Raw genomic sequence first — 27,797 nt, 5'->3', positions numbered from 1 at the left:
GGGACCAGTCAGTCCTAGTTCACTGTTTGGCCACTATTTAAAACGGAACCCTTCAAAGCCGAGCAGTTAATTCTCTGAGGGTTTGGATGAGGCATCAAATCCAGAAATAAATAGTAGCCTATTTGCACTTTTACACAAGCTTGAGGCATTATAACATCTCAAAACCCCCAAATAAGTGAATGTTGCTCGTGTGTTTCTTAAGAAAATGTGGTTGCGAACAACAAGTGTCTAAATGATATTATCTAATGTCCCCACACTACCTTCATCTTATATTCACACTGTTGATCTGCGGAGGGAACTAACGCAACGTTAACTTCCCCCTGTCACTACACAGCAAACAAGGTCAACCATTTACATACCAGTTGGACTACAATGACAAAAACACCTCACAGGTGGAAGCTTCAATCTGATAAATAATGAGAGAGAGAGAGAGAGAGAGAGAGAGAGAGAGAGAGGGAGAGAGAGAGAGAATGTAAATGTGGACTCAACCAGGGTGAGTTTTTTTCTTTCTCAGAAACGGTAATGTGAGCGTGCGAGACAAAGAGAGAGAGAGGGATGGGTGTGTGTGTGTGTGTGTGTGTGTGTGTGTGTGTGTGTTGTGTGGATACTTCTTTAGTGTCAACCCAAACGTCGCTGACTGCATTCTTCCCTCGCAGGGTGACGCGGGCGGAGTATCAGAGAAAGGGGGGACCCAGAGAGGGAGAACGGAAGAGAGAGACACACAAGTATAGAAGAGAGCCCGAGGAGAAGCTGAAACTTCACCGCAAACGCTCCTTCACAGGTTGGTTCCACGTCTATGATTTACTTTGCGCACTTTTGCCATATTTCTGCACGGGGACCCACCGGTGCGTCTGCTGACCTTTATACGACGGACACTCCGGCGCACTGAATCTCCAGCATAATAATCCCTTGGCGGTCGTATAGTTGTGCAGCAGTATTTTCTCACGGTGTTTAAAATAAAACGCGCGTTTATTCCGCTAGCGCACTTACCGGCGCACTGGCATCGACGTCAAACCGTTGAAGGCTATTCGGTTCAGTGGGGACATTTGAGTCGCTCCTCCCGGTAGCACGGATGTCCCTCCTGTTACTTACACAGCCATGTGCATGGACATGCAACGGGATGGTTGCAGCGAAGATGAAAACGGTTTTTTTTATTTGCGCGCACGCCACGAGAGCATGTGTCAAATAAGCATCGACTCACACTCATAGTTACACGTGTTTTTATTTCCGAGCGGGAGGCGCAGTACTCGGGTGGACTGTTGCGGTTCTGACCCGTTCGGGTGGAACGATTTACGCGCGGAGACGAGCGGACATGTGTCGCCTGTTATTAATCATACAGGAAGAAAAAAAAATACCGTGAACCCGCGTCAGCTCAGCCTGAAATCACAATATAGCGCCGAGCCACAGACGGACACACAGTTCACTCGTGTTTTTTATTCAACAATCGGAATGGAATAAGGACGTACGGGCTTTCACCGAATCACCTGAGGAGCGCGGTGTGACTGTCCTCTTCATTGGAACAGCGGCACATTCCGGTAACGTGACGTGGATCCAGTTCATCCAGCCGGACCTGATGCCAGGATGGCCTCTGTGTGTGTGTGTGTGCGTGTGTGTGTGTGTGTGTGTGTGTGTGTGTGTGTGTGTGTATGTGTGTGTGTGTGTTTTCATGGGCAGGCAGAGGTGAGGGATCAAATAAAACTGATTAATTTGGAGAGGGAACGGTGCCAACAATTGACCCAATTTAAATCTTCTCTCCGGTATTTTTCTTACTACATGTGCTACTCATATCCCTTTAAACAGTCAACTGTTAACTTGTGTTTTATTATTCATATTTACATATATTTTCTAACCTTACAGTACAGTGTTGTTGCAGTGGCCGCTTTGTGCACATTGGTAACAACACTACATTGCACTTTTAAGTGGCAATCATCACAATTATTGTCGTGTGTGTGTGTGTGTGTGTGTGTGTGAGTGTGAGAGAGATGGGGGAGGAGGGGGGAGGCTGTAAGAAGCCGAGCATATGGCCCCGTGACGTAACACCGGTCGTTGCGGACGTTCTGACAACACCGCCTGTGTGTGTGTGTGTTTGCGCGTGCGTGCGCGTGCGTGTAGCTGCGCGCGTCCTCGCCCGCAACAACTGCCTCGTCTCGGACGCACGCGGATGCAAATAATAGCCTTTAAAAAAAACAAACACGCACCGTAGCCCGCGATGAACGCCTCCACCGCCGCCGGCTGCCTGCTCGCCGCCGGCCTCAGCTGGTACCTGGTCGGCAGCGATGTGCTCTCATCGCTGCTGCTGCGGCTCTCTCTTGCAGACCCCTCCATGCCCGAGCCGGGAGCCGCTGCGCGCCGGAGCCCGCAGGGGGTTCCTTACGCCGAGCTGCGACACTTCGTCAACGCCGACGGGCTGCACCTGTTCTGCCGCTACTGGGAGCCCGCCGCCCCGCCAAGGTCAGTGGAGAGCGGCGCAGGAGAACCGGCGTTCACTGCCCCCCCGGTGGAGTCTGTTCCACACGGTGGGGGGGGGGGGGGGGGGGGGGGGGGGGGCTTCATTTGAAGTGTTTAGCTTTATAAAGCTGCGTTTTGAGGAAAGGGTTTCTATTCACGTGGTTGCTTTCTGTCCTGGAGTCACATGAGCATTTCAACTTCCTGCATGTGTGTGTGTGTGTGTGTGTGTGTGTGTGTGTGTGTGTGTGTGTGTGTGTGTGTGTGTGTGTGTGTGTGTGTGGAGGGGGAGGGGGGGGGGGGTGTTCCAGGACCATGAGTTCAAAAGTACACAGTATGGTGTTCTCCACCCCTACCTGGTCAGTGCAGATGGATGTGTGTTATTGTTTTAACCAACACCAACATCGGTATGAATCCACACCCATCAGAGTTGTTATTTTCAAACGGAGGGTCACGCATTCATCCACCCATAAGGAGTCGTATGTCCTCTATGGCTGGTCAAACACCCTCCTATCACCACGCCTCGCCTCCAGCCTTACACAGTAAAGTCAACACTTAAATGATGTTTTAAACCGTTACACAATATTTTGAGCTTGACAGGGGTTACATAATGAGACGCAGCCTATGAGCTGTGATCCAGTAGCTCTACATTAAACATTCATGCACATGGCCCAGGTCCATTTCATAAAATACTTACATCTTTATTGCAGGCCTAGAAAGTCCTGGGCCGACCCCTAAATGATGTAATCGGTTTACTACTAATGTTTGCAACACAAACATCATTAGGTCGAACTGAGAGAACAACAGGCCACCAGTTAGACTAAATAAAGGAAATAAAATCAACCTGTAGCAAGTTGACAGTAGACAATTGAGTCTCATTCTGTGACCCAAGCTTGTTAAAAAAACATTATAATTATGTTAATCTCTTTATAGTGCTGACTGCCAGACGCACCACTGACTCATAATGGGTCATGACCCCATTTTACTAAGACGCGGAACATTGTTACTCCCAAAAGGAGAGAGATGAACAACAGTACAGACTCCAGCGCCCTAGATGACTTTATTCTAAAAAATACAACTTTCCAAGAATGTTGGTTATCAAATAACAACATCTGTCTCCTCATACAGTTTGGAAATATTGGAGCAAATGTCTGTATCTATTTTCTTGTATCAAGTTTTGTCTTTGTTGCTTTTTAATGGACTAGTGTACCCGTAAACCCTTGTGTTTGGAGGTTGTAGGTGATTCGAATGGTACGCTCATCCTTGATGAACAGCATCATAGTGCTTTTCCAAAAGGCCTGATGCTGACTAATAGGCAACGCGGTCGCTCAGTCAAAAATACATCAAACAGTACAACTCGATGATTAATGGCTCCGGTTTATGAGAAACCCACTCGGTGCTGGTGTCTGCTGTTGGTGGTGGTCACAAATAACACGGTTGCATGCAGCCCAGAAGGAAAGGGATGTGACAGAGACACCACAAAACATCTGGAGTCAAGACATTACTGACTTCTCCCACACACACAGACTCACACATCTCAGTAGAGCAGCGACTCATTACAGCCGCTTGTGTCTGGGACTCTGCTACATAATTGCTTCACAAACTTTATAAAACAAACTTTTACACCAGCTTGTTTGTTATTCTGCAGATATGTTCAATGTCTGCAGCATGTGTGCATGCAGATGCTGTTACACCCGTGTGCAGGTATTTCTGTTCGTGGGTAGACAACATTGTATGTTGTTTTTGTGATTGGAATGAACTTCTGCCTGGTGCAGACCTGTTCTTTCAGCTCATATGTTAAGATCTAAATGTTGGTGATCCTGCTCGGGCAGTGGGACAAACATTTGAAGAGAGACAGACCGAGCTCTCTGACCAATCCCCACACTTCAGAAAATCTACTCCCTCCTCTTATACCTACTCTTAACATCAAGCATCAATTAATCAAATGACAAATGTGATTGTCATTAATCATTACAGCTTCACTGTCCATCTGTAAATCACGTTTTCTGGAAGTAAAAAGCTGAATTGAGCTGCGAGCTCAAAATAGCAGCAGATCCGTCTGTGTTGTCACTGTTTCAGAGCCAAGGCTTTGGATGGCTTATGTAACCGCGCCGGAGGCCGGTTAGTGACCATGTGAACGATGCAGGGAGTCACGTTACAGGGAGGCACGAGTGACTCCACAGGCTCCACCAGTGAGGACGCGTTCATCAGTGGCCCATGTGTGCTTTTGATGGCTGATAATCTGCACTGTTCTCAGAAGAAAAAGCTTTACAGGCTGCATCTAAGAGACTCACTGGGCGCTTGAATTCTTCACCAGCGCCCAGACTAATTAATCATTTTAGCTGAGCTAGCAGCTCCCAGAAACTTTTTACAAGCTGAAAAAACCCCAGAAGCTATTCAGTAAGACCACCATTACCCCCAAACTGAAAATGCCGCCGTCAGTGTTTATCAGAGTATAATCGTTCTGGGATGAAAGTATTTTTTCTGGTGTGAGATGATCAAAATCAGAACAAGGCTGCAGCTCACAAACATTTCCATTATTTATTGTTTGTTTTCAATTGATATGATTTTTTTTTATCAATCAACCAATTCATCTATAAAATATTTAAGAATCCCAATTTCCTAAAACCCACATGGCGTCTTTATATTGCTTGTTCTTTTTAAACCCACAGAGTTTTAGTCCTCTATGACATAAGACAAAGAAAAGCACCAGATCCGTACAGTGGAGATGATGGAATTTACATGTGTTTTTGCTTGTAAGGGGCTGAAAGGATTTATCAACCTTTAAAGGTGTAATGTGATTTTCTGCACCAATGATGCCCTGCAGCAGTCTGAGAGGGGCAGGAATACATTTGTTAACTTAAGTAACTGGATCAACTGTAGGCCAGTTTTTCTCGTGGGTTATTTATTTAACAGAAAAGGCTCACGGAGTGTTTCTTTCTGGTGCGGGCCTACTTCATGTCCACCATATTCTGTAGCAATTTGGAAAATTTTGGAAAAGTGGATAATTGTGAAGTATAATATACAGCAACAAAATGTGCAATTCTTTATTTGAAATATTTTTTGTGGGGATGTGAATGAGATGAGGTCCAAGGTCAAAAGCTCCTGGAAAGCACATTCACATGGTGAGCGAGGGAGTAGGTGAAAGGTTGAGGGGAGGGATATCCACAATGATTGACAGATCTTGCAATAGACGCTAGACTAGAGCTCTGATCCCTCGTGGAGCATTTCTACCATGCATGCGCTGCACACCTGCTTTTGACATTTTAAACATTGACAGTTACACACAAACACACACTGTAAAGCTGTTATATTATTGATTTTATTGATATCATTGAGGGTGTCATTACAATCGTCTCCTTTTGTGTTTGTCAGACCATTCAGTTCCCCTGCTGCTCCTTTTACTCTTGTCATTGGAGGATCCTTTAGAAGGATAAAAGCTCTTTAATGGTTCTCTTTGTGTTTGCACTTAGGAGCATGTATGTATTATTGTATAGAATATGCCCCATAATTCACTGAGAAAGTGCCAGCTGTGATTATTTACTGTTAATGTGTCTGAAAAGGAAGCGGAGAAAAAGAAAATGCTTCATCCCACTCGTTGCTCGTATCCCCAGTGACTTAATGGTTTCATTAATATTGTATTGCTAAGTGAGAAGTATTCCATCTATTTCACTTCAAGCAGAAGCCATTTTATGGAAATAAATTGTACAAGTACCCTTTTTAATTTCCATTGATTACATTTTCTATATTATATTTCTATATTAAATGGAAAAGAATGTTGCAACAAAAAGTACTGCAAATACATAGAGAGAAAGAAAAACGTTTATGCAAACATGCAAAGCAGCAAAAATGAAATGTAGGATTACAGCCGTAACAAGAAGTGATAAAGTGGTCGTATCGGGTAAATTAATTCATAAAATTACTTCAGGCAGAGAGTTTGCATATAATTTGTCTCTCTTTTTTTCTCATTTGTCTTTCAAGATCTTGTTCATTTAACCTCTTTGTTCTCTTGTTTGACATCAAGGAACTGATTGCATGTCTCCACAGTGACTGTTGAGGTCTTTTTGTCTCCACAGTGTGCAGCTCTTGAGTTCTCCCGCTGAGTTGTATTATTTACTCTGAATGGCAAACGGCTTCCAAAGTAATGTTGACAATCCTATTATTTTTTTCCAAAGCGCTGCATAAATTCATGCATTTCTTTTCTACTGCCTTTAGAAGATCGCTGCGATCTTCGTGGTCCCCAAATGCTCTTTGCCCAATTCTGCATTCTGCAACTATGAGGGGGAGTGGGACATTTTTAATAGTGGGCTCTTTGGTTTTCTTTCACTGGTGTGAACTTTACTTCCGTGGATCACTGCTGTCTGCCTGCAGCCATTTCTCTCCACTACACAGCAATTTCTTCTGTCTCTCTCAGAACCCCCCCACCACACACACAACACACACACACGCACACGCACACACACGGTTACGCACTTCCTTCCTCTCTCGGCCTCCATGTCATTTTTCACTCGTCACGCTGTTCTTTCTGTCATATTTAGTTTTTCTCCCCGGAATCAAATCTCTCACCTGAATTCATGGTCTGTTACAAAGTCTCACAGCGTCTTAAACACTATTAAACGTTTGTGAATTTAGTACTGTTGCATTGCAACCGCTCCCTGCAGGGCTACTTCCTGCTTGGGGGCAGATTGTGAAATTTGATCATTTTAGATGCTGCTGTGACCTGATCTTTAATTAAATATAATCTGCATAAAGGGCCATCACTGTACCTTGAATACTATGTATTCCATTTAAATCTGGAGGGATGGTCATGAGCTTTCTTTACTTTGGAGCCTTGAAAAGTCTCTTAAGTTTTGGTTTCCCAAACGCTGTTGATGACGTTCAGTTTCAATCTGCACTACGTTTATCTTCCTGTTGTATCTTTGGTCGGTTCTGCTTTTGCTTCTATATCCGTACACACCCAAAACTACGTCTACAGCACGGAACTGGTGACCCACCCACATACCTCATGAACACGTACGCGCACACACACACACACACACACACACACATGCTGCTCACATCAGCAGCAACAGCAGCACATCATACATGACCCTCAAACTAACCCTTTCATTTGATTGCAAACACCTGTGTTTTCCTGTGGTCAGAAGGCTTGTCGCTCCGGCTCTACACGCTAACACCGTCCTGGCGCTGCTGCGCTCACTTATATAAACTACAGTAACAGAAAGATGCCAGTCTATTCTATTCTTCTGTTAGATTATTGAACTCTGCACTTTGGTTGTTCACAATTAGTAGGTCCCCCCCCCCCCCCGGTAGGAATATAGAATGAACTCAACCATGCTACCTGTTTATTGGTGGGCTGATTTATGAGCGGTGAACACATTTCATCTTCCTATAGAAAACAATTAACAAACTGTAGAGAACAACATGTTTAGATATTTTAAATAGATACATTTCGTCCACCTTTTAAATGTGAGCCTCAGTGAGCGTCAGCCGCATGCCTGAGACTCACAGTCGAAGCCACAGAATGTTCCATTCGGGCACAGTTGGAAGGTTTGTGAGTTCCTAAATAATCTTGGTATCTAAACAGCATTGCAATGAGGGGATTAGGATCTTGGCTTTGTTTTTGGTCTGTGGTTGTTGTAAGTAGCTCTGAGCAGAGCCAGAGGGAGGACTAAACTCTCTCTCCCTCTCTTTGAGTGTTTTAATAAGGCTGGTTATAAGCAAATGGAGCTGGTGTGGGAGACGAGTGGGTCTCCCGTTCCCATGAGCGATGAGGGGGAAACAGGGAGAAAGAGGCTGAAGAGAGCCTCGTTTCTTGTTACTGAAAGTTTAAAGTACCTCAGCTACATTCTATTTTGGCTATTGAGCATTTTTATTGTCTGAACAATCGTAAAAAAATCAATATTGAAGACCGTAATACAAAACATCCCACCGGTGAAGATACTTGGTACAAGAGATGGTTGGGAAATGTGTGTTATTGAATGTTTTTCGAGCACAATTTGCGTTTGCCTTCTAATGGACGATCCCACTGGCCTCATAGGACCAGGGACCATAATCACAAAAAATCTCAATTTTGAAGTTATTAATAATAATTCATAATTATTGATTAATATAATGATTGATAATTAAGGGACTGTAGGTGTTATAAAGTACTCTTCTCCAACAGCGTGGCCTGCATTAAGCCTAAAATGTATCCATTATATACAATATAACATTCTTTATGAGTAACATTTAAAGCCAACGATAACTGAAAAATGGTTAGTTGTCTACAGTCGCCTGTATATGTGTGAATGCAGAATTAAATCCTTCAAAACAACGCAGACTGTACACAAAGAAAGACAGAACAAATACGTATTTCGCATAGAAATCATCTGAAGGCGAGATAAATAAGGCCGACCGGCTAGATATCAAGGGAACAATGAAAGGCCAGAGAGAAATGTCACATTGCAGTGGGCCGCGTGTTGTTCCCTGTACAGTCGCCATAACAATGAACCCAGATTAGCCCCATTAGTCCCCTGCTGCCCCTCGGCATGTGTGCTACCGCACATTGTGCCTGCACAAAGACCCTCATTCACACGCACGGCCTCTCGTCAATAAGCGCGCTCACACACAGTACGCGCATGCACTCGCATACAAGCGAGCAAACAAGTGCAGAGGAAGTCTCCGCCCGAGGCGATGGCTTTTGCAGAAGGAGGAAAGGGGCAGAGAGTGAAATCAGAGAGGTTCGCTAATGAAGCCCGATGAACAGATACTCTGATTCTACTCTTCTACCCGCCTCGCACTCCCAATCACGTTCCCACATTTTTCACTTGCTTCCCCTTTTTTCTACGTGGTTGAATACATTTGGGCTAATTGTCTGCTCCCACAGCCTCCTCAGCTGTGCCGCCGTTCAGAGGAGGAACACTGCAGCGTCTCAGTGCTGCTCTGCTGCTCAATATGCACTGATAGATTAATTCATTTTTAATTTATTTTACATGTATCTGTTCTTACCCGTTTTAAATGGGTGTAAGAGATGAAACTAACAAGGAATTATCATGTCGGCTTTCACATAATGATCAGAATGTTGTTGAGATTCACTGTTGGTTGTAGTCTGCATGAAGACTAGCAGGGGGTTCTTTGGTGTTAAGATTAATAGTGACCATATAATTATATTAATATAGTTAGTTATAATATTTTTGCAGTATATTCTGCAGTAACTGATTATTTCCACATCCAGAAAATAAACGAAACATTGTCTTTCACTTGGAGGGATTTCTGTGTCCAGCGTTCCCTCTCTCAAAAGCTCTGCTTTTGTGCTCCCCTGAGATAAATATCAATGCTCCACTCTGTTCATCTGCAAGTCGCTCTATGTGCCCGCCTGATGTTTGGTGCCAAGCAGGAAGTGCACAATGGGACCAGGCAGCTTTTTCACAGGGGAAAGCTTCCTGCTGTGGCGGAACGCCACTCTATCAGAGCGGTAAGAGTCAATAAAATCAGTAAGGTACTATACTCACTATGGGGGATGTTTTCTTGGCACACTTTAGGCCCCTTAGTGCCAATTGGGCATTGTTTAAATGCCACGGCCTACCTGAGCATTGTTGCTGACTATGTCCATCCCTTTATGGCACCATGTACCCATCCTCTGATGGCTGCTTCCAGCAGGATAATGCACCGTGTCACAAAGCTCGAATCATTTCAAATTGGTTTCTTCTTCACTGTACTAAAATGGCCCCCACAGTCACCAGATCTCAACCCAATAGAGCATCCTTGGGATGTGGTGGAACGGGAGCTTCGTGCCCTGGATGTGCATCCGACAAATCTCCATCAACTGCACGATGCTTTCCTATTAATATCTAAAGAATGCTTTCAGCACCTCGTTGAATCAATGCCACGTAGAATTAAGGCAGTTCTGAAGGCGAAAGGGGGTCAAACACAGTATTAGTATGGTAAGAGATAATAATCTAATAATCCTTATGGTGAGTGTAGTTTTTCTTCTTGATAGCCAGCTTTGTTTTGTTTTGACAAAAAAAAGTTACCCTCAGAGGTAAAGCGACTGGTAATTGAATTATAATTTAAACCATCTGCCAATGTGCAAGATGCAAAAACAAAATATCTCCATGAGCAGGTTTGGGACAAATCAAGCAGTCACTCCACATCAGGAATTGCAACCTCCAAAAATGTTTGTTGAACCATGTCATTTATGAGCGAAATTAAATTCCAATGCAAATGACTGCTGTAAATGTAATTTCCTCCCTAACGTGGTTCTGCTTCCAACCAGCTGGATATTTGATCTGACTTCCTTGTTTCCATGCAGCTTTATTGAGTGAACACAATATAGATCTCTTTTTTGTTGTTGTTGTTGGAAACTGAGTCACTGAAGTTGATGTGCTCCATTTTACTGAATGTTTGAATGGATCCTCTCATGAAAAGAGAGCAGGAATGTCAAAGTAGTTTTTCTCTGTTTTACTGGATTCCCAGTTTGTTTGGAGTCAGGAAGGAAGGGCTGCGCTGGTGCAGAGACACGCACGGATGAATGATATCAGCTCTGAAAACATTCTCATCTTTTTTTCTCATTCTCCTCCTTTCCTCTAGCACATGCACTCACAAACTCTAATGTGCACTTTACAAAGATATATAGATATTTTATTTTACCTGTGGAAACATTTATGCACATTGTTCATGTGTCCCCGTATGTCTCCTTCGTTGAAGCCTTGCACTGTAGTGAAGTGAATCAAAGGACACCTCCATTCAAACAGAGGAGTTAACCCTTCCCTCTCCTCCTCTCAGGGCTCTGGTGTTAATCGTCCACGGGGCCGGGGAGCACTGCGGGCCGTATGATGAGATCGCACAGAAGCTGAAGGAACTGTCCATGCTGGTATTTGCACACGACCACGGTGAGTCACAAACACACATTGCATCAGTACCCTCTCACCTGCACTCGTGGTTGCCCTTGTGTTCACCGGTAGTGTAAACACAGAGGAGCTTATGCAAAGGTTCAAAGATGGATCATCATCCGCCTCTCTGTCCTTAGTCATTGTTGAGGGAAAATGTTTAGCGTTTTAGCAACACAAAGATCTCAGTGAAAAACACCACGGTAATCGATTAAACATTAAGAAAAAGGTGCTTTAAAGCTCACGAGAGGGTTGTGAGAAGGTATGAGATAGACAAACTCAAATTCCCCCAGTAACAGTTCATCTCACAAAACACAACTAAAGTATTCCAATCAATACAGCTGTTGATGAGTTTATGATAAACTTCTGTGGTTGAAAAGCACACTGACAGTATTTCCGTATCCGCGATCCACAAAAATTGGATCGGATCAAATATGGTACAGAAATTCACAATCCACAGATGTGAATCTCAATGAAATCTCACAGCGCTGATATTGTTGGTTTTGAGTGAAATGCCTGTTTAACTTTGGACAGATGACATTCATGTCCCCCTCAGGAGGCGTTGTAATACCTAGAGTTCTTTTCATCTAGTGTCATTATTACTTACATTATTACTGCTATGTGTTTAGTGCTAATTTGGTGGTAACCCAGGTTGGTGAACGTTGTAGCCCACCTGCTAAACACAAGCATGATCATTTTGTCACTGTGAGGACGTTAGCATGATGAGTGTTCAATTTAATGGATTCTCGTGGCCGAGCGCGGTCTCACCCGGCTGTTGACACCTGCATGTTCAATCTGAAGAGAAAATACGAAATGGACCCTCAAAGAAGGATTTTATTAGAAACCGAACAATACCTTTAAAAAAATGTGTGAACGTTTTAGCTTAACGGAATGAGTAATTATGTAATGGCCTCTCTGATACATTCCTCCAACGGGGGCTCTTAGGCGAGGCTGTGTGGTCCTGCTGGTCCCACATGCAGCAGAGCCTCGCTGCACAAAGAGCAGCGTGTGTGTTTAGTAAACTCATGCACAGGGACAGAGGGACAGGAGGCGACGCGAGGAGGTAAAGACAAAAAGTCCCCGCCGTAAATGTAGAAATATTTACACAGGTAGACATCTTAATAAAGAGCTGGCAGAGATACGAGGACGACTGAGGCCGCTCAGGCTGGAGCAGCTCGCTCTGTGGCTGGGCGTAAAATGTGGAAAATACTGAACTGGAACGAGTCTCCGTAGACACTAGTTTTCCCTTTTATCTATCACACACACGCTCGCACGCACACCTCGTGCAGCCCCCGATAGAGTTCAGCAGTTGAGATCTTTCTCGTGTTTTTCCTCTGTCACAATTTCCTTTGTCTCGCATGCAATGCGTTCTAATTATAGGACTTTTGGGTGTTTTTTCCCAAGCAGCCGGGACAGACCGGAGGTTTGTTCCATCTGTTACACACTGCAGCTATTTACCAGATGACAACCTCTAAATATGGCGTGGTGGCTTGTTAATTCATTCAAAATGCAAAAATACTCCAAGATACCAAATAATAATTGATGCATATCACTTGACTCATACTACACACTGACATTTCATGTTGAATCAGGGGTGAAATACTCATAGTGGATTGTTTGTTTGGTGTTTGTCTTCCTGTTACATAATTGGGGCACAATGGAATTGTGACTGTTAATTAGATGGGCGCTGCATCCAGCAGTCTATACGACTCTCAGAGGAACCAAGTCAACAGGTCATTAACTGTAATAAGAAAATAAACATTTGTTTTATTCTATTTAATTAAGTGTATTTTAGAAATAAAAAACAGGTAAAAGAGACAATATCCTCATTTCTACAATTATGTTCATCAAGCATTCCTCAGCATCCATAAAAAACAAAGTTTGTCAGCATACCATAGCATCCCAACACACAGGCTCTCTGAAGTGTGTCAGGTGCTTGTATTAAGATTCACGCAAGCCTTTGTTCAATAGCAGACATCTTTTATATTGTTGCAACCTTGAATACGCCAATCATGATTCCTTATCTGTTTGCCTCGCTTGTAGGTTAGAGCACAAGGAGTTATTGTTGTTGACAAATCTATTTTTATTTCTGCTTTTAGCCACACAATTACTATTATTATGTATATACTAGTTTTATGCTCAACAACATAAGTTGTTGTTTTAGTACCACAAAAATTGTCCCGTAAAACATTTGTTGTGGCTCCTCCGGTTGTGCAGCAGTGGACCTCAGTGTTTATATGCATATATATATATATATATATGTATATATATATATATATATATATATATATGTGTGTGTGTGTGTGTGTGTGTGTGTGTGTGTGTGTGCGTATGACGGTTGTCTGAAGTGTGCATAGCCGTGTGCTCGAGTGTATCCAAGGATGTGGATTCAGTGGAGTGTGATCTCATGTGGAAGGAGTGCAGTGTGCATTGATGTGCAGTTTGCGGCGCTGCAGTACAAAGACGTCTTTGTGCACACGCGCTGCACCCATACACAGTATTTATAAATACACACACGGACACACCTACTTGTGATTGCAGAGCGAGAGCAAGGTGTGAGCTGCACATGAGGTTGAGGTGCTGGGTGATGGTATTGGTCCAATGGTTGCCATGGCAACCCGCATCACCTCTCATCCACTGCTGCAACAAACAATCCATGAATGCAAAGACATACATATTCATTTTTTTCCCCTCTTCACCATCTGTCAGTCAAATCGTCTTTGTCTCCTGTCGTCCTCTCGCCGCCTCCACCTCTTCCACCCGGGCCTTCTCTCCATTTCCCCTTCTCATTCTCCCGTGTTCTCTCGGACAGACACACCTTTTATTGGAAACCTTTCTGTGGTTGGATGCTGTAGAATCATACTGCTCTAATACTACATTGCAGTTTAATACTATAAATTAGTATTGTAAGATCATACATTCGGTGAGATGTGGAGAGTCTGCTGTCTTTCAGTAATAAACACATTTAAATCCAGACCTAAACTGGTGAATATTCCAAAACATGTCATTAGGTAGAATGCAGTTATTTAAGGTAAGACGTATCTTTATGACCCACACCTCTAAACATAACCAGTATCGTTGAATAATGCATTTTAAAGACAGGAAAGGTTTCGCTGCCTTGTGCAGTGCATTCAGTGTCTCACTTCCTCATCCCTGTCCTCTACTTTGTCCCTCCTCATCCCCACTGCTGTCGCTCCATCGAGCAAACACTGGAAATCATGACCAGCTGAACAGGTTTTCGGGTCAAATTGGGGTTTTAACTGTAGTGAAGCGTTTCTGAGAAAGTGTCTCATCCGTCTCTTATATGTTTTATATTCTTAGTGTATTTTTCAAGACCATTTCGTCCCTCTTTTCCCACACAGTTGGCCATGGTCAGAGTGAAGGAGACAGGATGAACATCAAAGACTTCCAGGTTTACATCAGAGACTCCCTGCAGCACGTTGACCTGGTGAAGTCTCGCCACCCAGACCTGCCCGTCTTCATCGTGGGTCACTCCATGGTAGGACGTTTCCCAGTGGCATCACGCCGTGTATTACAGATTCAGCTGTGGGTCAATCTGTGGGCATCATTTTGTTTGAATCACATTATCGTATTTCAAGTAACTGCTCTGGGGAAATGTTTGTCTCTCTGTTTTGTTTGGTGTGAAATTACATAGCATTGTTTCATAGCTCCCAGTACAGTGTGCTTGACACACACACACAGAGGGACTGTTGCATGAAGACAGGCAAACCCTGTTTAATGATATATTTCATTTTTTATTAAATTGATTTTTTTAGTTTATTCGTATATTTTGGGAATTGCGGGTATTTACTTTGTAGACAAGACAAGGAGCGCTCTCATGAATAATCCTCTGCCAGCAGGTCGTTGATTTAGCATAAATAGTGAAAATAACTAGACTCTGTCCAACAATAACAAAATCCAGCTACCCGCAGGACGCATGTGTTGATTCCAGAGACTTAGAAGGGATGGTAGGCAGATTGTGTTACCTTCCCTGGGTGTAAAGCAAGCTGAATACTGCAGTTTCCAGTCGTCGTGCTAAGCTAATAGCGTGCCTGTAGTCTTATATGTCCTGTTCAGACATGAGAGTGGTGCCAATCTTCTCTTCTGACCCTGCCAAAAAAGCAGTAGGCGTATTACACCAAGATTTGAGCTTTTGCTTTAGAAAGTTTCCCACGGCCAAAATCACGACTAAGCAGGTGTTTGTTGTGTGCAGCGTACTGTTTTCCAACGTTTTGTACCTGAAAACATTTTTAGATATTATTAATATCTACATTTTCTGGATCTTCCTTTTACCTGAGTTGGTAGATGGTAAATGCCTGCAGCAGTATAAAAGAAACTTAAATGTGGTTGTATAAATCTACAGAAAGAAGGGAAAACCAGAATTCCTATTGAGAAAACTTACATAATGCCTGTACACAAAATACATCCGTCCACGGGACTATTTTTAACCGTTTAGCGTATTCTGTTTCTGGCAAAACTGCCTACATCACACCCTCTCCCCGTGTTGTTTAGTAAGAAAGTATGTAATCCATCAACTCTTACACCAGCTAACAGAACACAAACGGTATGGATGAGTGATACGTTAAAATATCCATTTTGTGGACGTTGAATGTGAATATCAATGTCAATAATCAATATCAATGTCAATGTCAGTGTTGGTCTGATCAACCGTTTACTCCTTCAAACTCATTTGTGTCAGATGAGCAAGCCACTAAAACGTTGTATTGATACAGAACCACAGAACCCACAAATCAATCTGGAGTGTGATATCCATATATGTGATATATATATATATATATATATATATATATATATATATATATATATATATATATATATATATATATATATATATATATATTTTTAGCTTTTTAGCTCACTGCTGGCGGCCTCTTTTCACGATGGGACGCGGCGGATGAATGCGAATGCATTCTCAGACTGTTCTGCAATGAGACGCATGGAGCCTTGTTATCTCACGGCTCAGCAGCACGCTTGTTGGATTCATGTATTGTAGGAAAATATATTTAAATGTTCAAAGACATTAAGCTTTTGCCTTCAAGTCAACCAGTTAGTGAGTAACCATGTTAAGTTTCTCTGTTATGTTGGTTTATAAGTATACATTCATACAGTAACGTCATTCATGATGGATTTAGCACATTGTTAAATGACTATTGTTTGCCATCTTTTTTTAATGATGGATAAGTCTTTGTTGTGGATTCTTGTTTTTCAATATTTTGCTTTTACATCACACGGTCTTCTATTCCAGAGCAGATCTTTTCTTCATAATGAGGTCATATTCTACGGCATCTGGCTTTCAGAAGTTTTAAACAACACGTCATTTAATTCCTAGGTCTATTTTTGCAACCCTTTTCTGGCTTGTGTTTTACCGTAATGCAGTAATGTATTTATATAAACACTAATGCAATCTGAAGTCAGGTGCAAATATTTCTGTGTAAATGAAAGTGTGGGATCCCAGACGGAGGCATAGAGTGTGTTTAGATAAGTCTGTAAATATTAGGCAGAGATGACCGAAGTCACTGTGGTACCTCCCTCCTTCCCTCCTTCTCCTCTCCCCTTTTCTCCTCACCTCTTCCCTCCTTCTCTCCTTCCTTCCTTCTCCTCTCTTCTTCTTCTCCTCACCTCTTCCCTCCTTCTCTCCTTCCTTCCTTCTCCTCTCTTCTTCTTCTCCTCACCTCTTCCCTCCTTGCTCTCGTTCCTTCTTTCTCTCCATCCCTCCATCTGTATTATCTTATCAGATGTTTATACTGTGCTGTAAAGTAAGCCGGTCCATCTGTATCGCCACCAGCTTTCATTTCCTGCCCCCTTTTCCCTTCACAGTACTTTCTTATAAACTGTTTTGCTTGAAATACATTTTCTCATTTCCTGGCATCTTGCTTTTTTTAACACCTTTTTTTCCCTTTTTATCGTTCCTGCACTTCCTTCACCCACAGTGTTTCTGTGGTATCTTTTCTCATAAGCTCTCATCAGGGAAACCCAACCCAAAGCACATATTGTGCTCCTATGTTTTTACAGGCCTCATTTCCTCAGTGTTGTGACTCTTCCATCCTGTTTCTGTTAGCGTGTTCCTCTGCCTGTATGTATAATTGTTAAACAGGACCGGGGATGACGCAAAAAGCCTCAGGACCATGGGAACGGCCCGTGGATTCTACAGTGCGTGCTGCTCCAAAGATAACATCCTGAGCGGTCCTGAGCGGGGCCCAGCACTGTAGATGAAATGACCTCACACAAATAATCCACCGGCAGCAGTTCTTCAATCAAAAACGTTTTGGGGATATTTCCCACCGAGCAATGGAAATTGAAACGAATGCACGTTGCCGTAAGTGGTGTACGGCTCAAGCGTCTTTAGCAATTTGTCATCTTCGGCCAGGCTGGCTAATGTCGGCCTGTCGGCCCCTTTGATCTTACTTGATGAATTAGCATGAAATGCTTCGCTGACATCCGCAGCACTCGAGGGAGCTGTGCTAATGACTGTGGTGAGCATGTGACTTTTCATCTGAACCCGACAGCAGGTCAGAGTGTTCACGAGTACAGTGAAATATCTCAACAGCAACAATTGCCACAAATACTGCACACAAATGCCGAGACGTGAAGTAAGTTAAGAGGAATTTCAAGCTTATTGGAAATGAGTTAATTAGTCGAAGAAGAATCTCCCGAACATATCAAAATAAACTGAGAAAGTAAATTACAATAACAACTTTTTAGAATCTGTGTCTGATCGACCAGACCGACTTTTTCAGGTTTCTCAGCATCTTATTTGTTTAAGCAGTGATTTGAGAACTGGAGCGGTTTGTTGGTGTCGTACCAGCTGGTGGGAATTCTGACAAATGACTTCAGCTTTGGCTCATTCTCATTCTTCCTAATTCTTCTTCTTCTCCGATAGTTTTTCTGGCTGAATCTCATTTGTCATACTTGCTTAATACCAGAGTTTTATGTTATGGTTTGTCGCTGTTCAAGTCCTTTTAATTTAGCTTGTCATTCTTTCATCGCTTGTTCAGTTTCTTAAACTAAACCATATTTAGTTATCCTTCATTTCCTTTAGTTTATTGCTTTTTCCTCTCACTGTTTAGTTGTTGCTCAATTGTTTGATATGGAGGTAGTTAAATCCAAATCACTGGACCTTTCAATTGAACTGCTTGAAATGCTTCCTTTGCTTCTAAAAACGGGGGAAATGGACAACTTTAGGCGTGGCAATGTGAGTATACGGGCGGTATAGTCCGTATTTTGTAGCAATGTTAACTTCCCAGGGAATCTTTGACAGTTTTCGTCCACCCACTGTAGGCAGACGGACAAACAATACAAGTATTCATCCTCTCAACCAAAGTTCAGAGGGAGAAAATGTAAGAAGGCCTCTAATCAGCTTCTAAAAGGGCTTCTCTGTCCCAATCCACTCTCTCCATGTCAGCATGTCTCTATTCTGATCCCTATTCAAACATATTTCTGTGGAGCAAACTGGACCGAATGCACAGCGTGCTGTCGGGTGTGAGGGCATGGAACTAGAATGGCCTCGTTTTACTTTTATCTGGACATTCAAATAGATTCAGATGGAGCATTCTACTTTGTGCTGCTTAAATCATCCCAGAGAAATGTCTCCATTTTATGTGTGTGTGTGTGTGTGTCCTGGTATTTACACACATGGACATGTCAGAGTCAGCTTGTATTTGAGTATCTGTGTGTGTGTGTGTGTGTGTGTGTGTGTGTGTGTGTGTGTGTGTGTGTGTGTGTGTGTGTAAAGTAGAAATCAGGTATGGAGCTAGCCAGCTTCTTCCTTTGTGTGTTGTTTGTGTGGAGCCTTTGGCCCCAGCCTGATGAATATTCATACAAATGACAAAGAACGCTCGCATAAACAAGGTTGAAGCCAATTAGTTTGCAGCAAGAAAGAGAGAGAGACCGACTCAGATCCACCCATGCGGAATGGCCTCGCTGGTATGTGTGTGTGTGTGTGTGTGTTTGTGTGTGTGTGTGTGTGTGTGTGTGTCCCCTTATAGACACTTGCACTTGTTGCATATAAGCAGAGGAACCCCAGCACGGGGAACCACGACGAATTGATTAGAATCTCGGCCGCCACGGCGCTGTTATTCTTCCCGGCCCTACATCGCAGGGTTTGACCCACAAGCTCAAATCACTGAGCCGCTGAGCCGCTGTTCGCCACAGCTTCACCGCGCATGCCACGTCTCAAGAGCCGCGGCTCAACGTTTGCGTTTCTCTCCCTGGCTGTGTAGCGCAACACAGACAAAAGAGTAGAGTGAATTTAAAGGGAACAGGGTTTCTCTGTGAAATAATTAGGGAATTTCTGTTTCTGTGTGTGTATTGTTACATTCCGTGCTCTTTCCTACTCAGGGTGGTGCGATCTCCATCCTGGCGGCCTGTGAAAGGCCCGGTGACTTCGCTGGAGTGGTCCTGATCGCTCCGATGGTCCAGATGAACCCCGACTCAGCCACGCCGTTCAAGGTGCCGCTCATCTGCTCCTCTGTGCTCTTTACCTTCGCTCTCTCATTTGCCCTGTTCTTCCCTTCTCTCCTACTATATTCAGCCAAAATCCCAGTTTACCCGGAATTACTACGTTTATTTAATTTTGAGTGTTGCGAGGCGTGAATCAGTGCGAGTGCCAGTTGAGCAGCATCAGTTGTCTCTCCTTCTGAATCTCGCAGATACAAACAAGTGTGTCCAATTGTCGAGGCCGAAGACGGACGCATTCTTGCATGGGAAGAGAAACGAGGGGTTTCTTTTTCCACTAAACAGTGCATACTCAAAATATTAGTCACTGTATGTCTTTGTAACACTAGTCAGATGGCGAGAAAAGAAATGAGAGCGCTAGAAACATCCATTAGGGAGGTGTTGATGTGTGAAAATAAACTGGGATGCTCTGTGTGTGTGTGTGTGTGTGTGTGTGTGTGTGTGTATTGTTTTTGGCTGATTGCAGGTTTTCATGGCGAAGGTCCTCAACCACATGGTGCCCAGCCTCTCTCTTGGCTCCATCGATTCCAAATGGATCTCACGGGACAAAAAGCAGGTGAGAGACACATGGGCGTCCAGGTGGGGGGGGGGGGGGGGGGGCTGTGTAGTTATTTGTAATTTAAATATGCACTCTAAAAAATGTCACTGTAAATTAACAGTATTTCACTGGCAGCAGGGACGCCAGGCAATTACCGGTATTTTACGGTAATTAATTCCTCACAAATTAAAGAAAGACAACCAAACTCATTTCGGTACTATCTCATTATGATGACTTACAGGACCTGTTTTTCAGTGGCTGACATGGGATTTACTGTGATTCACTGCACTTGTATGTGTATTTCAACCACTTCATAAAATATATGTAACATGCAGTTGAATTACGGTAGTAAATTGACAGCTTTAACTGTTTATTCATGACATTGGCCGTTAATTTCCAAGCAAGGGATGGAAATTTAACTATGTTACAGTTATTATGACATACTGTAAGATACCGTTAGAAATGCACCGTAAATTTACAGCAATTTGTTACAGTGTGTGTTTTTTTATTTGTATACATGTGTGATGTCATGCACTGACTCTGATTTAATGGACAAGCCGACATCACTTGAATCCTTTCCAAACCATAATTACTGTTGTGTTGTCTAGCCAGGTGAGTGTGTGTTTGTGTGTGTAATACCTTGAGTGGGTTTCATTGTTATTTATGATTATAAAAACATGTGCATGTACTGAGTCACCTGCAGGACAGGGAGACAACATTGCTTGTGTGTCCTGTATTTGTTTAGTGTGTGTGTGTGTGTGTGTTTTGAATGAACCACAGAGGAGACAAAACATGCCGGGACCTGTGGCAAATTTGCAAAGTAATGTTGTCTAGTCAAAACTCTTATCTTGGATATCTGTAAATATTTAATATGTATGGGATTCCTTATTATAGAGAACTACAGTAACAGATTAAGGACTAGTTTCAGACATTTTATTTTCCTTCAATTCAAAATATCTATTTAGACCAGTATATGAAGTCATGCATATTAATAATAATGCATCTGTAGACAATGTTATGTAGTTAGTAGTACTAGTTATGTAGTTATGTCAGCAAGAACAGCAAGTGGGAGCAGGAGACGTTTGCTCGCAGGTCCTTAACTGTGTCTGGAGACGAGGATTAATCTGTCAATTTTATAATAATAATAATTAGAACAGTCATCATGTGAATCATGAGTGATTCTCTGCACAAATTCCTTCATGATGACTTTCTATTTTCTAATTATCTTATCAACAGCAGCAACCGCCATGTATGTATACACAATGTTTCTGATTCATGTTGCGTTGTGTCACATCTCAACTTACAGTTATTCATTATTCAAAGCAGCAGCGCATGTGGCTCGTGAGAAGCTGCTTTTGTTATCATCTCTGTTTATTCATAAAGAGAGGTGTGTAGGGGGTTGTTTTTTTTTGTGTGTGTGTGTGTGTGTGTGTGTGTGTGTGTGTGTGTGTGTGTGTGTGTGTGTGTGTGTGTGTGTGTGATTTGCTCCTTAACACTGGTTTAAACTAATGTAGAGTTTCACCTCTACAACACTTTTCTCCCATGGAGTCATTGTCCTCCGAAATCTCTTCCATGTTTGGATGAAACCACAGTTTATAGTGCTTGTACGACTTAATGTCAAGCATAATAAACCCACTTTGGCCCATCACCCTTTCTCGTTTGTATCTCTCCTGGCAGGTGGAGACGTATGCCACCGATGAGCTTATCTTCCACGGGGGCATGCGGGTGTCGTTCGCCATGCAGCTGATGGGGGCGGCGGCACGTATCGAGAAGGAGATTCCGTCCATCAACTGGCCTTTCCTGCTCCTGCACGGCGACGACGACAAGCTGTGTGACATCAGAGGCTCCAAGATGATGTACGAGAATGCTCCGTGCTCGGACAAGAAAATCAAGGTGAGGATGGGTTGCTTCCGAGAAGTTTTATGGAAATTTATTGGAAAGGTTTTTAGATTGATATTTTTCAGTGAGACCGCCTGGTGAAATACGGTCAAAGACAATAGAATAAGGACATTGACTTGAATCAAGTAGCTTCATTTTGTCCAAACAGTGCTTTTGACATTTAAAAAGAAGAAGTTAGAATTAAAAATTTAAAAAAGAAGTTAGTTCATCCGTTAATGATGCTAATGATAATAACTTAACTGACAAAGAAAAGTGGAAAGAGACGAGAGGTCCGGCCCACTTCTTTATCTTTGTGGATCTTTGTCTTTTCTATTGAATTGGGTCGGGTTCATGAATTTCATGGACTGCATTATCACCTTTCTTATCAATAATATTACAAAGACAAATAAAAGAACAATCAGGAAGTTTTCGGTTTAGCTACGGGTGAATTGCGCTTCAGTGAATTTAAAATAGACTGAGACTTACATTTCATTTGGTGTTCTGCAAATGAGTTAAATTTCAAATGAGCCGCCTCTCTGACTCTCTCGCTTCTGTTCAGGTGTTCGAGGGAGGCTACCACTGCCTTCACCACGAACTCCCGGAGGTGGCCGACGCCGTGCTGAAGGAGGTGACCGGCTGGATCACAGAGCGCCTCCCCGCTGCAACTTCGCCACAACCGCAAGGCTCCTAGAATCGGGACTTTGGCAAAGCGGCCGCCGCTCCGAGGGAACTTCACACCCTCATTCCAAGAGGCCAGCTCGCTTTCCAGTCAGGCAAAACAATAACACTACTACTCCACTCTCTGCTATATAGATAGGTTTTATTTTCTCTGGATGAAAAAGCGTACTGATTGGGCGCAAACTATATGAAACTAAATATATCAACCTCAAACCAAGTTACTCAAATTGAACAATGGGGGTCGGAAAAAAACGTCTTATTGTAGATCAGTTCTCCTGCAAAGCATTTAATCAGGGATTTCCGTCAGCGGCCAGCCATGTGATCATCTCCGTTGGACCTCTCCGGGGTGCAGCTCAAGTTAATTAACGTTTGTGTGCTGGGCTTCAGCACGTGCAATAATGAAGTTTCCTTTCCTTTCTTTTTAAGAAGTAAGGTCAAACCTGATGTAGTACATTAGTGATCTGCACATTTTCCCCCAGGATGAGAAAGGTCAGAGGTCAGAATCAGCAGGGGAACAGCGCTCCGGAGCTCCCATATGTTCAGTGCAGGGTGAACGGTCGATAGCTCCGTCTTCACAAAGCTTTGCTGTCTTCACAGAGTCATTACGGTGCCAGATCAGTGGATACGGTGGAGCGCAGGTTCCAGGTTTGGTTGGCGTCTTTTGACACTCGTGTAAACTCGTATCAAAAGCACATGTCACTGTGTATATATATCATACCCTCTTTTGTCCTGGCTTTTGCATGTTCCTATTCTTTGGCCTGACAGATGCTCGGCACTGATATATTACATTACTTTCCCACCACCTCCATTTATTGACTGAGTCATGAATGGACACAATGGCGTTCCACTTTCAGTGAGCTTTAACAGTCCACTGCCATGACGAGGACGTGGAATAACAAGGTGAAGCCGTTTTCTCTCCCTGTAAGAGGGAGAATGCAAAGTCACCCCCCCCCTGTGACCTTTTGACCTTTAAGGTCACAGTTGATTTCACTTTTAGGGTCATTCTCTGCAGCTGTAACATCATTAAGCTCGGACTGCAGACAAGAACCCAGCTGGAAGAATAAAGGGCACCCATGGCTCCGTCACTGCGGACAAAAGAGTAGATGTCCTCTGTTCAACAGCCTCTGTCATTGAGTGACACGTTTATCCAGAGCGGCTCTAAGTAACATGAACGTATGCAACTTCTTGCATGAGTCGATAGTGGGAATCCAACCCCTCAGAACTATGACAAAGGCGTTTTTTTTGGAGAACAGGATGTTCTGGAGAATAGATTCCAGATGAGGAGGAACGGCAGCGATGTGACTGAGAGGATAGTTCTTTCTATGGAGAGACCACTAAGAATTAAAGATTGTACCAGAATATAGAATATAGTCTCCATACATATATGTTAACACATTATTATTAGGGTGGGTACTTTATAGAGAGATTTTAGTATTTGATATGAAAATGTTTTGAAGCAGTTTGTACACCCTAATGAACACTAAATATATAGAGGATATAATTGATTTGATTCAAACTAATAAAAAGAAACTTTACAACCGCAGGCTAGAAATAATGTGCTGTATCTTTTTTCTAAATCCCATCTGCTGAAGCAGTGGTCCAGCGAATATTCTCTATGTTCCCAAAGTACGAACCTGTCACTTCTCAAGGACTCGAGGTACCTAAAATCAGCCCTGGCTTCAAATCCTTTTTCAACAGAACCATAGCAATAATGTCACAGCAGCCTATACTTTTGTTAGCCGTTAATTGTAAGCTAGATGGACTCACGCTGAGCTGCGCATTTTATATTATGAGGTGGACTTTAATTAGCAGTCATTGCTACAGGATTTCTCCACCTATTCATCAAACATGAGAAAGTTTCGGAGTTTAAATGTTGCACATGTTTGTCCACCCACAACATCCAATTTGGAAGACGATCCAACATTCCTATTGGGAAAAAAACATCTAGTGTGAGCCGTCACCCTGGCTCTTTAGAAGCTGTTTTGTATTCTATCACACAGAGTTCAAAGGGAATGGTGCAGAGAGTGTAGGGGAACATGGTGTGGTACCGACGGTGACCATCACTCACATGTAACCACGGCAGCAAGCGGGCGCCACGGTAGAATTCCTTCTCTCCGTGTCTCCATGTCACGTGTAGTAACCACGGTGGTCACTACAAGACAGGTAGAATGAGATGCGTTTTTGGCTTAATGCCTGCTCTGTCTTTTTCTTTCACGTTTTCTATTTCCTCACTCTCCCCATCTCAACCAGTTCCGTCGATTTTTTTTAGTTGCTGTGGTGACCAGCGTCTTTTGTTCTGTCCATCAACAGAGCCCCTTGTTCTAGAGCTTATTAAAACAGCTTGTTCCTTCAGCCACCCCCACTGTCCCTAGTGGCCACTCTTTCGGCCGGAGGGCGGCCACTCGTTTGACAGGGAACACATTACTTGACACACCACGGACTTTGCGAGGCCAAATGTGGTATCAGACTCGCTAAATGACTTCAGGGATGCAACAAACTTGACGTTACTGAGTCTGTATGCAATTATGATATAAAACTGCACACCTGCTGATTTTCAAGCTCTGGTCGGGGTAAGCGTCTGGATTTTGCTTCTTTGGGTTTGATATGGTCTGCACGGTATTGAAACCACACAGTTGCATTGGAAAACAAGAGGTTAATCAATCACGAAAATGAGCACACGGTCGACTTACTTTTCTTTTTATCCCCACGCAAAGTGTTTGACGGATTGGGTAAAATGCATCAAATAAGTAATAAATAGTATACAATAAAAAGAGAGAGAGAGAAAGAAAGGTTAAAAAAAATTGAAGGGAGTTCAGAATTGCAGTGCAGTCGACCAAATATCAGGTTACCTCACCTTAGACATTGATTGAGATGTATTGTGTTCGTCAGTCACAGCGGGAGTCAGACCGCAAACCTCAACCTCATATCACCTCACTTCAAACACAATCTGTTCCTGATTGAGTCGCGGCAGGCGCAGCACACACAAAGGCTGCACAGTCCCAGTTGTATTCAAACTGGAAATGGGACCCCGGCTGCACGATGGCTGCAGAAGCGTACAGTCCATTTAAAAAGCGCTACCCGACAGACGACATAAGTGCATATCACTGCTATCGTTGTTTATGTGGGGGGAGGGGGGGGATAAATGGAGATGGGTTGAAAGAAGAAGAGGAGAGAGAAGCCGTCGGTAACCATGGAAGCATGGCTCTTCACATGAAATCATTGGTTTGTTAACGGTGCAGAATGCGAAGCAGACGCCGCTGAGCTGGCAGAGCAGGTTGGCCATTTTGCTGCTCGGAGGATTCCCTTTTTTGCGAGCGTGGAGATAAGAGAGCAAACAGTTACAGTCACCAGCTCACGGGGAATAGAAAGAGCTGCACACTGTCAGTGAATTCAAACCAGGCTGGTCTGCTGTACTCAAAATACACTATTTGCATTTTGGCAAAAAATGATTTTTTTGGAATATTAATGTCAATCTGTTAATTTTTTTCAAAGGGGTTCATGTATTATTTCCCACATGTATCTCCTGTCTTGAATAAAACGTGGTTGACAAAGCAATGAGTAAAAAAAAATAGGTATCCACCATTGTGTAATACCTGACATAACAACTGGTGTGTGGACTTGTACATGCATGCATTGTATGCAGGTTTGCCACATTCAGAAGGAGCCATGTACAGATGCTCTGTTAATGTGTAATAATCCAATCGACTGTTAATATCGTTTTTATTTAGGATCAAAGTTCTGTGTTGTAAGGGGTGGGTCTAATGCGGCTGCAGCTTTTCTGACAAAACAAAGTCAGTTGTAGGTTTGTGGAAGGGGTGTTTTCTTTTATCGCGACTTTTTGACTGTTTCTAAGAAGAGAGCTGTTCTGTAGAGGACAGTCTTTCTCTGATTTTATGAGATTAAAGTGCACTGGAAAGATTCAGTGCTGAGTCCGCACGAATGGAGTCTAGTGTCAGTGCTCAAGTGGACAGCAAGACTTGAAGAGGTGGTCTCCAAAATGCTCTTAGTGTATCAACGTAGACGATTCAAGTTGTCGTCATCGTTTCCCAAGCTGGGAACTTAAGTTACCCACTAGTCCATAATAGTTATTTGATAAATGCAGATGTCCTTTTAACATGGGTGATATTGCAATTTGGAACAAAACCCTGGTTCAAATCTTGCTGCTTTATTTGATTTATTTATTGTGGTTTATTGATTACTGAACAGGATTTTAATACACTGTACAATAGAATAGTTTATCTAACAAAACTTGATGGTAGTACAAAAATCAAGCCCCAGATGTATTTTACAAATTCCTTATTTATCATATCTACAGGAATTAATTTGATCTATAGTCTACTATATATTGATTACGCATCATGACAAGGCACTTTTTATACCATAAACCATATTCGGTCATTTTTACTGTGACATGAAGCGCTATAATACTTTTTAAGAAGGAAACTTGTTCAAGGTTGTGTGTTTGTACAGCAATCCCAAAAATGTATGACAATGGTTCTGATATGATTTTGCATAGAGAGTATTTTACTACCGTGTGTTAAAAGTTGGATTTGAATTATTTGTGCCGTTTGTCCCACATTTATAAATGTTTAAACTATTTGATTTCAAAATGTTTTGTAACAAGACTGTAACAACAGAGTGTGATCGCTACAGGTTTGGGAAAATCTTGTACTTCTTTCCCAAATTTGCATTTCAGGAATTTAACTTTCTCTTTACTGCTTCTAAAGTATTTTGTCCTTAAAAGAAACTTAAATGTAGCTTTCTGAAATCATAACAACCTGCGTTACATCTTGTCTTACATGGTTGAATAGAATTTGGTCAAAATATGTTTGAGGACTAATTTGCAGGTATCAGGTTTTCTTCCAATAGCCGCATGTTTCAGCATTCCACACAATTAAAGATTTTTATGGGAA

At 42.8% G+C, this 27,797-nt stretch overlaps 1 protein-coding gene and 1 long non-coding RNA gene across 3 annotated transcripts in view; one reads left to right on the top strand and one right to left on the bottom strand.

The window, feature by feature from the left end:
* Window positions 1–2,524, bottom strand: part of LOC120829003 (uncharacterized) — an 8,072-nt gene extending 5,548 nt beyond the window's left edge. The window contains exon 1 of the long non-coding RNA XR_013453393.1: window positions 2,199–2,524. This is a non-coding gene — a long non-coding RNA (uncharacterized LOC120829003). The remainder of the gene's footprint in view (window positions 1–2,198) is intronic.
* Window positions 498–27,797, top strand: mgll (monoglyceride lipase). 2 transcript variants are annotated; one of them, XM_040192724.2, is made up of 8 exons: window positions 498–781; window positions 2,316–2,451; window positions 11,212–11,318; window positions 14,678–14,814; window positions 19,674–19,784; window positions 20,257–20,346; window positions 22,006–22,221; window positions 22,766–27,797. In XM_040192724.2, the coding sequence occupies exons 1-8, from the start codon at window positions 556–558 to the stop codon at window positions 22,895–22,897; spliced, it is 1,155 nt and encodes a 384-aa protein (XP_040048658.2). In that variant the 5' UTR covers window positions 498–555; the 3' UTR covers window positions 22,898–27,797. The 2 variants fall into 2 exon arrangements, with proteins under 2 accessions (XP_040048658.2, XP_040048656.1); XM_040192722.2 differs by lacking the exon at window positions 498–781 and having other exon boundaries at window positions 2,210–2,451.

Source organism: Gasterosteus aculeatus, chromosome 2, assembly GCF_964276395.1.
Source record: "Gasterosteus aculeatus chromosome 2, fGasAcu3.hap1.1, whole genome shotgun sequence".
Classification (NCBI taxonomy): Eukaryota; Metazoa; Chordata; class Actinopteri; order Perciformes; family Gasterosteidae; genus Gasterosteus; species Gasterosteus aculeatus.
This window is presented reverse-complemented; position numbering and strand designations above follow the sequence as displayed.